Consider the following 15,510-nt stretch of genomic DNA (forward strand, 5'->3'; position numbering starts at 1 on the left):
AAGATAATGGATGTTCTATAAATGAGAAATGAGAGCTTGGCTCCAAGTGCAGGAAAAAAAGCTAGGAGGTGAATGCTGACGTCCCCAAAGGTTCTAGCAACATGGAGAATCCTGAAAGCATACAGCCCAACTGAGACATCATCCATAGCATTCAGACTCTTGCCCCCATTTGCTTTGTAAGTTGAAAATGTGCAAGTAAAATGGCAGAATCAATGTGAGCAAGAGGGAGAGGGTGATGGGATTGGGCATCAAGATGGGGCTCTTCCGCCAGGACTTTAATTGCTCCAGCAGGGGTCCCTTCCAACATCATCACTTCCCCCCACCATTTTTACAATCATGGTGCTTGTATAGAGCTAACAGCCATTGGCCATACATGCTGTTATATGTCTACCACTTATGCTGGAAATAGTGTCTGTCTCTTCTGCATATGCTGCTCTGATTTACTGGAACTATTTTATGTTTTAATTCTGCTGTTGTTTTTACTGTTGTAAGCCGCCTTGAGCCTGCTTGCGGGATAGGGTGGGGTATAAATTAAAAAGTTAAGTTAAACTCTAATTAATTAAATTATGGCCTTGCAAGGGGATCCAGGCTGCATCAACAGATTGCATCCTTTAATTTGCCTTTTATGAACCAAATGTTCCTTTCTGTTGCACTATTAGCTAGGAAACTCTTCAGTTGGCTCTCGAGAGGCCAAAAAAAAAAAGCATGCAAGAAACTGAAGTGGTACGGGGATGAAAATGCTTTCCTGTGGAGGAGGGCCTACCCACCTGGTGCTTTTTAGTGAAGGGCCACCTGGCAGAAAAGGCACAAGAGTGTCAAAGAAGACAGAGTGGCTGAAATCCCTTTCAGGTATGGTTCTGGTGGACCCCGAAGCCTCATTTGAACTCCAGTGCTACTAAAGGAAGAGCCAGATTGAGCTGAATGGCAGCTGCTCCAGTACCTAGGAACTGGAGTATTTCTCTTCTCATTCCTGTTCTTCTGAGCAGTGTGTACAATCCATGCTATTGGCCCATTCTCCTGGAATTACAGTGTTCAGACCTATCTCAGCAGCCTCTCTCCACAGCCCTTCTCTAGGCTGCTGCATCACTAGGCCAATTTCATGTCAAGTGTTTTTACCTGTCTTGAGTAAGCTAAATCCAAAAAAGCAATGTTTTAATTGTACTTGTTTTTTTAAAAAAATTTGTTAACAGCTTTGAGCTAGTTTTGGGAAAGCATTATTTAAATGTTATAAATAAATAAATAAGTAATGTCTGTGCACACAATGTGCACCCTTGTATGAAGACCAAATGTGTTTGAAATTGCCATATTTATTTATTAAGCTCTTACACTGTTTACCAAGTGAATTCTATAAGACCCTTGGAACATAGAAGTAAAGCCCCTCAAATAATTAGCTAACCAATAGAAGTTACATTCAGAAAAGCAAAACAGAAGAATCAAAGAACAGAACCAAAGCTTTCCCACCAACCCCTCATTTGTTCTCCCAGGCCTAAATGGATGTTCTTTCACTGCTCAGCAGGAAAAAGAAGGGGGTGGGGAAGCAAAGTTGTGCACTATCTAAAACTGTACTGGGAAGGAATTCCATTCCACCAGTCAACAAGCCCTACTCCTTTCTGAAGTCAACCTAAGGCTAGCAACCCACTGGCATTGGAGCAGGGCTGAGAAACTCTAATGCAAGTGTGCATGTACATGCATGAGACCAGTAAAGATGTTTCAAATTATCACAGTAACTTCTATCTGTCACTTCTGTCTTCTATCCACAGACAGCTTCATTTTGAAGTCTCCAGACCATTTTTCAAGGTTAACCCCATGCACTACAGGAATCTATTTATATTTGTTAGTACTCCTTTTGTTCAACACTCCTTCCAAATAAAAGCATCCTGATGATTCTAGACTAGCAACTCTTCTTAAGCAAAGATTTGCTGTATAATTCCCAAGAATAGACAAAACCACAGTTAGAATCACATGATAAGCAAGCAATCAGTCATCTGTGGGAAGAATACTGTCAGCAACAGCTAAACTGTACACTTACACATAGGCCAGAGTGGCACTGAAGTGCTTGTAGATATAAGTTTCAAGGACAGGATTAAAGTGTTGAAACTTGATGTCTCCAATCAAAGAAATAATAAATACCTATTGGAAAGGAGAGATGAACACAATGAGCTGAAAAACCATCAGAACCCATTTTGCCCCTCCAGTTTCATGTCACACTGAGGTTTTGCGGCTTCAGTTGTACCAACAGCAGCTGCATTTCCTATCAGACATGATGGTTTCTGATGCCACAGGGCAAAATGCTGCTGCGTCTTCATCAACAGGTGTTGGTGGTTTGGCACTGGGTCACTACACACTAACAAAAGTACAATGGAAAAGGGCACAGGCTACTTTATAAATGGAATTTTACACTGAAACATGGAAACTTACCAGTGCATCAAATACAAGGAAGTCATAGGATTCATTGTCAGACATCTCCATCATTATATTAAAAAGTGCATCAAGTGTATCTTGTAAAAACTAGAGACAGAAAAGAGAGGGGTAGGGGGAGAGACTGAAATTACTGTGCTGTAGCTCCATTTCCCTTTAATCTCCACATCTTTTTAGGAACCAGAGACCAACATTGCTCAAATACAAAATAATCAGATGGGAATAGCATGACAGAGGAAGTTTCATTGCTGGAGTACATCCATTTAAACACGTGGACTCTCTCTATCTCTTTGTGTGAGTCTGTGTGTGTCCCCATATCAGGATAAACATGCACATCAGAGCTCTCCTGCTGCAAGGTTATGAATGGCTCTGAGAAAAAAACGGAGTGCATAGCTCCAGATGCTGCACCTTAATTTTGCAAAATGCAGTTCCATTTTTGTTCCTCCCAATACTAGATGATCAACTCATATACTGTAAAGTGTCAAATTAATAGCCAACAGTATAATGGATCATGATATCAATTAAGTTACAGCTGGGCCTCAGCTTCTTTAAAACCAGGGTGAACACTGGCTGGCTAGCTAGGTCAACCCTTTATATGTTTCCTTCTTCTCTGGTTTTGGATCCATCCTGCATAGGAAAATTTAAGCAGGAATGAAATTCTAGCAAGAACCTTCAGGTGCATTCACAAATGCTTTCTAAACTGATTGCACTGTATACCTTAACAATCTCTCCTCCATCTACTTCCATTAGCTTCTTCAGATTGTGTCCTATGTTTTGGGAGTTTGAACGCCAATTCAGCAGCCCCAGTAGGTCAACTGGCAAGGACAAAAAAACAGAAAAGATAAATTAGAGGCAGATCAAGAAGCAACACAGAGAGCAAAGTGATGTTTATTTCTGGCATGAGCTAACAGTATGGTTTCTTATTACACAAACAATACTGGGGGATCCTGGGGGTCAAATTCTCTGTCCATCCTTTCTTCCTCTCTTCACATGGTACAATCACACTTTCACAGTAAACTGTAACTTTTCATTTAATCTGAATGAAAAAACTATAATGTATTCTCTTGCCTCCCACTAAAGCTGTGGTTTAGGATTTTAGCTTGGACACAAACAAACGAACCATAGCTTGCTATCCAGATGAAACAACAAATCATGGGTTACTGTTACAGTTGGAAGTGTTCATATGAAGTGTGATGTCTGAGCCATGTGCAAAGGAACGGGAGAAGGAGCGAGCTCAAGGATGCCCCCAGGCTCATCTACATAATGACAAACCATGGTTTGTCCTACAGTCTGAATTACGATAATATGAAGAAAAGCTGTCTGATAGTTCTGCAAGCACAGAGAACACTGTGGGTAGATCTTTAGAACCATCATTTCAACTTCCACTTATCTAGTATGATGCCAAGCAGCCTTCTCAGTTACTTCAGAGCTATCACAAACAAGATGGCAAATTCATTACACAGAATGGTTTCAAAAAATGAGAAAAGGCTTTGGCATCTGCAATTTAATTTTTGCAACCCAATTTAAAATCTCATTTTTTTCCCTAAAGTTTCTAGTCCTTAGGACTCTGAGAGTAAGAAACTGAATTGACAATTCCAGGTGAAGTCTCAAGGACCAGAGAGAGGTGGGCAAGGTTTCCATTTATCAAGGGGCAGGATTCTGTTGTATGCACATTTGCATCATTTACCCAGGTTACAATTTTCAGCTTTTGCTGGGAGAGAATTGTAATATGTACAGTTAGAGAGCTGGGGTAGCAAAACATTGAAATGCTGTAACCTGAGGGGTCACCAATTCAAACCTCATCTCAGCTACAAATGCAGTAGGAGGTCTTCGGCAAACGGATTCACTTAGCTTCATATCTCCATCTACACTATAATGATACTAATCTCAGACTATCATACTAGGCTATTGAAAGTATAGTTGGAACACACTCTGAACATGAGAAGGACTACACACATGTGAAGTATAGTCATCATTCAGCAACTAGGTTCATGGATGAAAGGAGGACCAAGTCTCATTAGTTGCTAAAAATGGTCTGCTGACAAGTTCTTCACTACCTCTCTAACCTCTGCTGAAGCAACTGAGGTGGGGTGGTCAAACAACCCCCTTGTTGTTGCTCAGTCTGCACAAAGCACTGTTATAACTTAGGAGTGTGTAGCAGCCTCCCAAAGGAGGCCAAGACAGTTGCTAAATGAGATGCAAGTTCTGCCCCCATGACTCCTCAGCCCCATTTTCATCATTCATTGGAACAGACCTGGGTGGGGCCTGCTAACTCAACCATTTCCATCCACTGCATCTCAGGCAGCTGCACAGGAAGGAAGAGCAGGGCAGCATGATGCAAGGCAGAGATGGGGTCCTGTTGCAGACCTTGGGTAGGGTCAGTTTTTTCTCATCAGTGCTCCACTATCTGGTGACACTTGCCAAGCATTTGCCATTTCCATAGCTGTTAAAGGAGGTCAGCATTCACTAAAGAAAAGGGTCTATCTCTTAAACACTGTGCAGACAGCCTTTGTCCTGGAGGCTGACAATCCTAGTGGCAATCCCTGCTTCCAAGCTGATAAATGAAATTAAAACCCATCTCAACAACCAGCTCCCCCTCCTTTATCTTGAGAACTCCACGGACCAGTGTGTCCTTTTCCCCTTCAACAAAACAAGAGTACTGCCGACTGGACTCTGCCTGTTCCACCATTCCACAGGCCTCTGTAGGCAACACTTTTAGCAAGAAATGACAAGTGAGGCTTTCAAGACAGTCTGGAGGATTTAGATAGAAACCATTTATCATCATGAGTAGACATGTGACTTGGAAGGCTAGTGTGGAACCTGACATATAATGGAACAGCAAATCCAATACCTAAAGCCAAATGCTAAGTCTGGAGAAGCATTTAAAGGAAGCTTTAAATGTCATGTTAATCCTTACTCAGAAAATGAAACCAAACATCATAAGGAGGCAAGAGCGCTGGTGCTCACCAGGATTCAACTCCAATTCAGTCATAAACTGGTTTTCAGAAACTTAGGAGTGTGTAACAGCCTCCCAAAGGAGGCCAAGGCAGTTGCTAAATGAGATGCAAGGCTTATTAAATTACTTCTAATGTCTGTTTCCTATCTTTAAACTGAAATTAATCATTATTTGTCTTGTCGTGTGAAAACTTGTCATGTGAAAAACACAGTTTTATAGATGGTCAAGAATAATAAAGTGCTCCCTCTCCTTTTGCTGTATAGCTGCAAACAGCAAAGACCAGTTAAGACATCAAGGCTGAGGCTGCAATCCTAACAACACTTTCTTGAATTATTTACTTACCTAACAACACTTTCTTGAGCTACTTAATGAAACTTGCTTCTGAGAAGACCAGTTTGGGATTACTCAGTAATGTGGCATGGGCACATTTTGTTTATGCAAGTGAATATGGCACTCAGCATAGCACCACACATACACTGCTAACCACGCCAGATTCCCACACGTAACAAGTAGTTGTCCCCTTGTTAAGAAAACTCATGTGCCTTCAATTTTCAGAACTGTGTGATTGGATACAGCAGCGCAGTCCACTTTGATATCACAGGAACTCCCAATCCCATTGTGCTGCTTTCACATTTCAATGTCATAAGTAGCACAGGAGCCAAACTAGCAGGAAAAGTACTTAGCTTAGTCCTCCAGGGATCATGCCAACACACAGTGAAACTGATGGAAAAAGGTACAATCATTCTGGGCCTGTATCCTTCAGACTACAAAGAGGCACTACACATTAGAATGCTTTCCCACATCAATTACTTGTTGCTTTGCAAAGACAATTCAGCAGGGACAAAGCCAAAGCCTAATGAGCACTCAGATAGTTTAGCTTTTCAAGTATGGGAGCTGACTACTTGGAAGAGTTTACAGAAAAGTGATTGCCCCCCCCCCCCCCCTTTTTGAATTATACAGTCCCAGAAAGACCACACATTTTTTCAGCATTTGAATCTGTATTAAGCAAGTAAACATAATAACATGTCCATACAAACAATGAGGGCTTACAATCAGGGCTGCAGTGTTTAGTTAAGTCATTCATTTAAAAAAATATATTTTTCTTCTAGCAATTGTTTTATTCATATGCACATATGAATAACTTGATTAAAACCCATATGATTAATCAGTTAAGACAAGGGTAGTCAATATTCTTAGCCCGTGTGTTAAAACCCCTGTCATATTTACTGATGAGAATGCTGGAGTTTGGATAAAAAGAAGGTAGTGAAGGAGGAGAGAGAGAAGGGCTGTACTTGGCTAGACACAAGGGGATACCACATCTCTGCATTTTCCTTGTTCTCTCAGCAGCAAATCTTACCATTCTGCGTCAGCTTTGTAGAACAAATGAGAGTGGCAATCTGAAAGCTATCCTTGGTGCTGTCTTTGGTTGGAGTAAAGTTGGTTACATGAGGCTGATGCTTGACAGACAGACCATCCCTGTCCTCCATTTCCACTTTGGTGCCAGGAAGTGTTAAATAGCATTTAGCATCTTCCATTTTCTTGTTCTCACCCTGTGGGTTGAACAAGGAAAATAAACTTCATACACTTAAATATTAGATACGGCCAATCCAAATTTAATTTGAGTTTTGTCTAGGGGATGGTGAACTTGATGGGGAAATAGAGAAATTCCATTATGAGAGCAACTGTTGTTCCCCCATACCTCCCAGGGAAAAAAGAGAGTACCTTGTAGACTATTAAGTTATGTCTGCCATCCTGTAGGGTAGTGCCATCAGCATTCATCAGCTTCACAAAGGCCATTCCAAAAGCCTTCTCAGATTTATCTCGCGCTGCAGGAAAAGAAAAAAAAACCCTCTGCTGAAATAATCACCCTGATACACATTCCTCTGTATGCAACATACCTTATTTCACCAGCATTATCTATTGATACTATCAACAATAACTGCAATATAATCGTTAATTAGATCTGTGACCTCAACAAGCACTCAACTGCCTCAAGCTTAAAAAGTGGACAATTTCTTCTTGGTACTTACATTCTTGTGATGAGCGATGACGGAAGGTGAACCTCAAATGGCAGCGGCTGACCTCTTCTATTGCGATGGACACCTGTATGTCATACAACAACAAGAAACTGCATGTAAATTACAGCCATTTACAAAACATGTGTGACAAAAAAATGCCCAAATTGGGTGAATTTCCTGGATGTGAAAATGGGTGAGAGACACAGTTGCTGGGACTGTGGGGCTGGAATGAATGCAGCATAGTGGTTTTAACAGTTGTCATATTGGAGCTCCAGGCTCAAATCCCCACTCTGTCATGAAATTCACAGGGTAACTCTGAGCCAGTCACTCTGTCAACCTAACCTATCTTATAGGTTACTTAAATAACTTAAAATAACTTCAGCCAAAAATGTGGATAATCTGAGTTTCCACCAAGAAGCATCTTCCATCCCATTATTATTTTTTCCTCTTTGTTTGGTAACAAATTATTCTAACTGGATAACAGTAATGTTACTAGCCACTTTGAGCATAGCAATAAAAAGGCAGGATATAAATCGAACACCATTTCCTACCCTTCAAAAAAATTCCACACAAGATTTAAGAAGCCCAAGTCAACAGTGAGAAGACTTGCATTTCTGCCACCATTAATGTGATTTGTGAGCTGTACCTGTAAACCTGGCCATCATTCCAAGTCAACATCAACTACTTGCAGAAATATATACTAAGCTTGCTAGCAAACCATATACCAGAGATTAGCAATTTATATTTATGTGAATCTCAGAAGCAGCATAATTTCCTGTTTTTAAATAAAGGATAATAAGGTATCCAAATTGACTTGTCCAAAGCCATGTTATTCATCACAGACTATAATGCTCGGAATGTAGGGCAAGCTTAATTTTTCCATTGCAAAGCTACTGAATACAAATGGAAAGAAAGACCTGATGAGAATTAGTTTTCTATCATATTCAAGCAGGAAAGATGTTTGACCATTTTCATTTGCAACATATACATTATATATGCACTGTGCAAATTATAGTTCCGCAGATGGGTATGGCGAATGACAAGGATATGATTCCTTACTGTAGAATTCAGATAAAATTTGGGGTTTAGAATATGCAAAATTAAACTAAATGAATAATATATGGTATAGGGTTACCATATATTATTCACTTAGCTTAATTTTGATCAAATTCTATTATCTTACTGAAAGATTTTTATTGTAGCAATTTCAGCTTGCATACAGTAAGAACTGGTGCATGTTCCTTGTTGCCATAGAAAAACATTAACCCACTACAAAGGCTGATTCAGATATGTAAAGGAGCACTAGAATTTCCACAACCCATTCCATGACCTGACACACACTTCACTTTAAAATGTCCCATATTTACACTTTTCTAGCAATCAGAATGTCTTGGACTGTACACGAGTCATCACATTTTTAGCTAATTTGAACAAACATTTCATGGCTCTATAGATATATGAAGATCCTACTTCGGGGTTTTCTTGTAGCCAAAAGTATCTTGATTTACATGTAACCAACTATCATATTTCTAGTTAGCACAGGACTACCTTAATAATGTTGATGAAGAAATAAGCAAACATTGCATTGGCAGATTCTTCTCACAATCCTGATTTTCTGGCCAGCATGTATTCCAAATACCATATTCACACCACAGGGGAAAGATGAACAATTATGACACCACTGTTAATGAGTGCCAATACACAATCTCACCTTTACAGTTTCATACCAACAAGGCTGCTTGACTTGATAGTAGACAACTGACTTGTATTCAGAGATACCTTCATAACCAGCTCCTGGATGGATAGCTTTCTTTGGATGACACATGAAAGAAACAAAAGGAAGGAAGGAAGGAAGAACCAGACAAGATATCACAGATGTTGCCAAACAAATCATGCTGGGGGGAGGGGGATCACTGAAGCTAACGATTTTGACTAGAGTGAGTCATAGGGAGCATATCACTCCAATCTTAGCCCATCTATGCAGGCTTCCAATTTGTTTCTGCTTACTCCCATATGAATCTACACAACCACTACTGTCATTTTCTGAAGCTCTACTTCAAGGCAGGTGACAATCTGAGAGAAGGCCTTTTCCTTCATGGCACCAGTATTATATTTGTCTGTCCCCCTCTAGTATCATATTCTGCCACCAACAAAAGACTCTGATATTTTATCTGGCATTCTCTAAATTATCCCTTTTTCTTGTCTTTTACTTTGCTGTCTTGTGCTTTATATATTCTTAGCTCTGTTTTTTAACTGATTTTATGACATGTTTTGATTGTGCTTGTTTTGATTGTTAGCCATAGGGTTGCCAGGTCCGTCCGGCCACCAGCAAGGGGTGGGGATTGGGTTGCCAGCTGCAGGATTGGAATGGGGAACTCCTGGAGATTTGGAGGTGAAGTCTGGGAAGGACAGGGATCTTAGTGAGACACAATGCCACAGGGTTCACCCACCAAACCATCTATTTTCTCCAGGATAACTATTCTCTGTAGTCTGGAGATGAGCTGTAACTCTAGGAGACCCTTCAAGTCCCACATGGAGTCTGGCATCCCTAGTTAGCCAACTGCCTTGCCCTGAACAGGCAGAAAGACAGGTTGTAAATGTTATAAATATATAACAAGAAAAAACAGGTTGCTTACCTGTAACTTATGATCTTCGAGTGGTCATCTGTGCAGTCACACACATGGGTTTTCCCGCTGGAACAAACCTGACCTCGGAGAATTCAAAGCTAGCCTTAAGCGTTATTTTTGGCACGCACTTCCTCCCGCCCTGGGGAGCAGGCATCCACTGCGCATGCCTGGAGCGGGGGGAAGGCGCTCCACCCACCCGTTTCTTTCCAGCCGCTGTTAAGTGCAATAAAGTCTAAGAGATGTAGAATCGCAGAAAACAGCAGCGGGGACGGATGGGTGGGCGTGTGTGACTGCACAGATGACCACTCGAAGATCATAAGTTACAGGTAAGCAACCTGTTTATCTTCTTCGTGGTCTCTGTGCAGTCCCACACATGGGTGACTGATGAGCTAACCTGCATGGAGGTGGGTGCTGTTTCTGAAAGAGAAATCTCAGAAGTTAGGTTATACATAACAGATCAGTGAGGTACTCCCACTTACCATTGGAGAGCATGGCAGCTCAGTTGAAGATGGAGCGGAGTACGGCTTGCCCGAAGGAGGAATCTCGCCTTGCATGAATGTCCATGGCATAATGCGTGGCGAAGGTGGACGATGAAGACCACACTGCTGCTGCACAGATGTCTTCAACGGGTATGCCCCTCGCAAAGGCAGAGGATGTGGCTAGTGCCCTAGTAGAATGTCCCCTTAGGGGTTCTGGAACTGGTTGTTTAGCTAACTTGTAACAAAGTGATATAGCCTCAACCAGCCACTTAGACAGTCTCTGTGTAGAGAGTTTTTGTCCCTTCTTGTGGGTTCCATAGGAAACAAACAATGCGGTATCTTTGCGGAATGCAGCAGTCCTGTCCAAATAGAAGGCAAGGGCCCGACGCACGTCGAGGTTATGGAGGGATTTCTGTCCCGAATCCGAGGGGTGTTGGAAAAAGGATGGCAAGGTGGTCACACTTTGGAGGTGGAAAGGTGACACCACTTTGGGTAAGAAGTTTGGGTCCGGCCTCAGAACCACTCTGTCATGATGAAAGACAGTGTAGGGCGGATCTGATCGAAAAGCGCAGATGTCACTGGCCCTTTTAGCTGAGGTGAGTGCCACTAGCAGGGCTGTTTTCCATGATAAAAGGTGCAAAGGAATAGACGCCATCGGTTCGAAGGGGGGCTTCATCAATTGACTGAGCACTACAGATAAACTCCATGTAGGGTAGAGTTGCCTTGTCGGAGGTTTAAGGTGGAGAATTCCCTTCAAGAAAGATTTCGTAACAGGATGTGTGAATACTGTACGGCCCTCTATGCTCTGGTGGAAGGCAGAGATGGCTGCTAGATGCACCTTAAGTGAGGAGTAAGTGAGACCAGATTCCGAGAGAGAGACGGTATAAGCAAGGATCTGCGAGATGGAGGAGGACGCAGGGTGGAAATTATTACGCATGGCATATTGGGCAAAGCGTTTCCATTTAGCTGTGTAGGATTTCCTAGTAGACGGCTTCCTGGCGTTTAAAAGGATGTGTCTGACGTCGTCAGGAAAACCTAAAAACTGATCCTCCAAGCTGTTAATTTGAGGACTGAGGGATTGTGGTATAGGACCCTGCCCTTCTGTTGTGACAGAAGATCCTGTGCCTGCGGGAAGCAGTGATAAACATTGTTCGATAGGAGGAGCAGAGTGGTGAACCACGCCTGGCGTGGCCACCAAGGAGTGATCAAGATACAGTTCGTGTGGTCCAACTGCAATTTCTGAATTGTCCTTGTTATGAGCGGAATCGGTGGGAAAAGGAAATGAAGTGGGCCATTCCAGGTTTGTAGGAATGCATCCCCTGGTGACAGGGAGGAGGGGGGGCCTCTCATGTAGAAAATGTCGCATTGAGCGTTGTCTGGGGACGCAAAGACATCTATGGTTGGGGCACCAAACATAGTGAAGACAGGGAGGAGGTATTTCCTCTTGATTGACCATTCGTGATCGTTTACTGTCATCCTGCTCAGAGTATCTGCTCGCGTATTCTGCACCCCTGGTAGGTGCACTGCAGTCAGATGGATTTTGTGAGTGATGCTCCAATGCCACAAGTGTAGAGCCATCTTGCAGAGACGGGAGGACGCAGTCCCTCCTTGCCGATTGATATAAAACACAGTCGCCACATTGTCCGATGTTATTTGTATGTGGCGACCGTGCAGGGATGGCAGGAAGGATTTCAGTGACCTGTGAACAGCAAGGAGCTCGAGACAGTTGATATGCAGGAGCTTTTCGTTTGCTGTCCACTGACCTTGGGCCATCAGAGAGTCGAGGTGAGCTCCCCACCCCCACCTCGACGCATCTGTGGTGACAACAGCTGAAGGCGATTGTTTCAGGAATGGCATTCCTTGTAGAAGGTTGTGCTGATTCGTCCACCACTGTAGAGACGGCAGAACGTGGTTGGGAACTGAAAGTAGCGTCCGTTGTGATTGCCTCTGTGGGTGGAAAGTTCTGACAAACCACAGTTGTAGAGGCCTCATGTGGAGCCGAGCATATGAGAGAACGGCGGTTGTTGCTGCCATCAGACCCAGCATGCGCTGAAACACGAGGGCTGTTTGTGTCGGATGAGAGATTATATTGTTGGCCAGGGTTTGGATATTCGTAACCCTGTCTATGGGTAAGAATGCCTTGTGGTCTGTGGTGGATAGATATGCCCCGATGAATTGTATTGTCTGCGAGGGGGAGAGTTGTGACTTTTGCTGGTTGACCTGCAACCCTAGAGTAGTGAGGAGGTGAAGGGTTATTTGAATGTGCTCCCTGAGCTGCTCTTCCGAGATCCCCACCATCAACCAATCGTCTATATAGGGGTAAAGGGCTATGCCCCGCTGGCGGAGGAACGCTGCTACTACTGCCATACATTTTGTGAAGACCCTTGGGGCGGTTGAAAGACCGAAAGGAAGTGCCCGGAATTGGTAGTGGGCATTCCCTATGGCGAACCTCAGGAATCTTCTGTGGCAGCTGTTGATGGTAATGTGGAAGTACGCGTCCTGCAGGTCTATCAGGGCCATCCATGCATCCTTGGGAATGAGTGGCAGTGTGGACTGTAGGGTAATCATGTGGAATTTTGTGGGACGTATGTATTTGTTCAGTCTGCGTAAGTCCAGGATTGGGCGCTGGCCCCCGTCCCTCTTCGGTACCAGAAAGTACCTGGAGTAAAATCCCGTGCGATGGTATTGGGGGGGGATTGGCTCTATGGCCTGTTTGGCCAGAAGGATGTCGATTTCGTCTTGTAGAGCCTGTGAGGGGGGGGGGTTACAAGGAAGTGCGAGTTCTTTGGTTGTGAAGTGAACTCTATGAAGTAACCCTTCTTTACAATTTGCAGTACCCAAGAGTCCGTTGTTATGGACTGCCACGTCGGTAGGAAGGGAAGGAGTCTGGGAGTGGAGGGGGTGAAGTCAAAGAGACTGCTTGTTTGGGGGAGTGGTCTTTTTAGAAGGTTGCGGTCTTTGGCGTTGCTGGAAGGGCTGCTTTGCAGGGGGTGCCCTCCTTTTCCAGTAATCAGATTGCTTTGGAGATCTAGTGCGCTTGTAAAAGGGGGTTCTCCAAGGTCTCTGCCTGTTGCCTTGAGGTTGCTGTTGGGTTACCCCCAGTCGCTTCGCTCTTTTCCTACTGTCATCCACGGTGGTAAGGATGTCATCCGTGGTGGCATTAAATAGGCCCTGCCCATCAAATGGGAGATCTTCTATTTTGTATTTAATGTCCTGTTGTAAGGAGGACGAGCGAAGCCAGGCGTGTCTCCTGAGAGCTATTGCAGTTGCCATCGATCTGGATGTACATCCGACTGAGTGGCGAACAGTGTTAATTTGTTGCTTGCTAAGACGATTGAGCTCTCTTAGCAGTTTGGTGGCCTGTCGTTGTGATGTTTCAGGTAGCGATGGCACTAGAGTGGTGAGTTGTGCTGCAATATTGTGTGCATATGCCGCAAAGTGAGCCATGTAGTTATTAATCTTTGCTGATGCCGTGGAGATTGAATAGAGCTTTCTCCCTAGTGTATCCAATTTACGCCCCTCTTTCTCTGGTGGTACAGGGTGGCGTGTTTGCTTAGTTTTTGACGACGAATGCACAATCATAGAGTTAGGTGCTGGATGACTAAATAAAAATTTCGACTCTGGAGCGTGTATTTTGTACAGTGACTCAACACGTTTAGACGTTGGTGGTATAGAGGCTGGCTTATCCCAAGCCTCCTTCAGTGCCTCCAGATGAACCGGAAGCATAGGCAATGAGGAGGTAGCAGGTAAGTCTGCATTGATCAAGTCGTGGACGACGTCGGTAACTTTAGGAAGGTCAGTGGTCAACTTGATGTTCAAAGCTGTGGCCATGTCGGTTATGAGGTCTAGGTAGGACTTCGCCCCTTCAGAGGGAGAGAGATCTGCAGGCTTGACTATGTCGGAAGCTGGTGAACCTGGTTGAGACAAGGACTGTGAAGAGTCTGAAGCCTCAAGGTCCGAGTCGTCTTCATCCCGTGGGTCCTGTGGATCTGGTGGCAAGGGCAGTTTGGTTGGCTGGCCGGTTTGCTTGGACGTTGACGGCGTAGGAGAGACAGGGACCCGATGGCGAGGGGATACTGCCTGTTCAGAGTGACGAGATGACAGGTGGTGTTGGTACCGTGGTGGACTTTGCTGTTGTTGGTACCGTGCTGGACTTTGGTGTTGTTGGTACCATGCTGACTCTTGCTGTTGTTGGTACCGTGCTGAATCCTGTGGCTGGTAGCGGCCCAAGTCCTTCTGCTGTTGGTACCGTGCTAGATCCTGTTGATAGTATCTAGTCGAGTCATGTCGTTGATACCGGTCGTGGTACCGTTCCCGGTGTCCCACATCCTGGTACCGTGGGTCACGAGGCTTACGGGTGCGGTAAGATTCTACAGAAGGGGATCTTGACGGTGTATAGCGCGGGTAGGAGCATCGGGATGGAGATCGTGATCTGCTATGGTACCGACTCCCTTCGTCTCTACTGAAGGATCGCTCACGGTATCGTGTGCTCTTCTCCCTGTATGGGGATGTGTGGTACCGGTACTTCAGTCTATCTTTGTTGATAGGGGACGCAAGATGTCTGTCCCTAGAGAGTGATCTTCCGTGACGCCTATCGGGTGCGTGGTCTCGATGGCGTGGGGAGTCGAAGCGGAGGGGAGACACCATAGCATCCTTATAGGTACGAGGGGCAGACACGTCCCGGAAGGAATCAAGGTTGAGCTGCTTTTGCAGTTGCTGTTGTTGCAGTAGCTGTTGCTGTTGTTGTTGTTGCATTAGCTGTTGCTGTTGTTGTAGAAGCTGTGAGGATGGCTGCGTTGGTTCCTTCGCCAAAAGCTCCTCCGGCAGGAATTCCTGTATCGAAGGCGAGCGAGAGCCAATCCGGATGACCTCGGATTCGATGGCATCTGCCGGAGTCAGGACTGGAGGCGGCGTTGGAGCCGTGAGCACTCGGAGCGAAGAGACCACTATGGCGGCTTTCGCATCCGAAGCCGTCTGGTGTGGCGAAGAAGATTTCTCCTTTCCCGTCGATG

General features: G+C 44.3%; 1 protein-coding gene across 4 annotated transcripts in view; it reads right to left on the reverse strand.

The window, feature by feature from the left end:
• Positions 1 to 15,510, reverse strand: part of DOCK5 (dedicator of cytokinesis 5) — a 181,436-nt gene that overhangs the window by 83,208 nt on the left and 82,718 nt on the right. For all 4 annotated transcript variants that reach the window (XM_060250561.1, XM_060250562.1, XM_060250563.1 and 1 more), the window contains 7 exons: positions 9,104 to 9,202; positions 7,405 to 7,477; positions 7,097 to 7,200; positions 6,732 to 6,924; positions 3,136 to 3,233; positions 2,419 to 2,508; positions 2,030 to 2,130 (listed from right to left, as the gene is read on the reverse strand). In XM_060250561.1, the coding sequence (XP_060106544.1) occupies positions 2,030 to 2,130; positions 2,419 to 2,508; positions 3,136 to 3,233; positions 6,732 to 6,924; positions 7,097 to 7,200; positions 7,405 to 7,477; positions 9,104 to 9,202 (758 nt within the window). The remainder of the gene's footprint in view (positions 1 to 2,029; positions 2,131 to 2,418; positions 2,509 to 3,135; positions 3,234 to 6,731; positions 6,925 to 7,096; positions 7,201 to 7,404; positions 7,478 to 9,103; positions 9,203 to 15,510) is intronic.

The sequence above is a fragment of the Heteronotia binoei genome, chromosome 12 (assembly GCF_032191835.1).
Source record: "Heteronotia binoei isolate CCM8104 ecotype False Entrance Well chromosome 12, APGP_CSIRO_Hbin_v1, whole genome shotgun sequence".
NCBI classification, from domain to species: domain Eukaryota; kingdom Metazoa; phylum Chordata; class Lepidosauria; order Squamata; family Gekkonidae; genus Heteronotia; species Heteronotia binoei.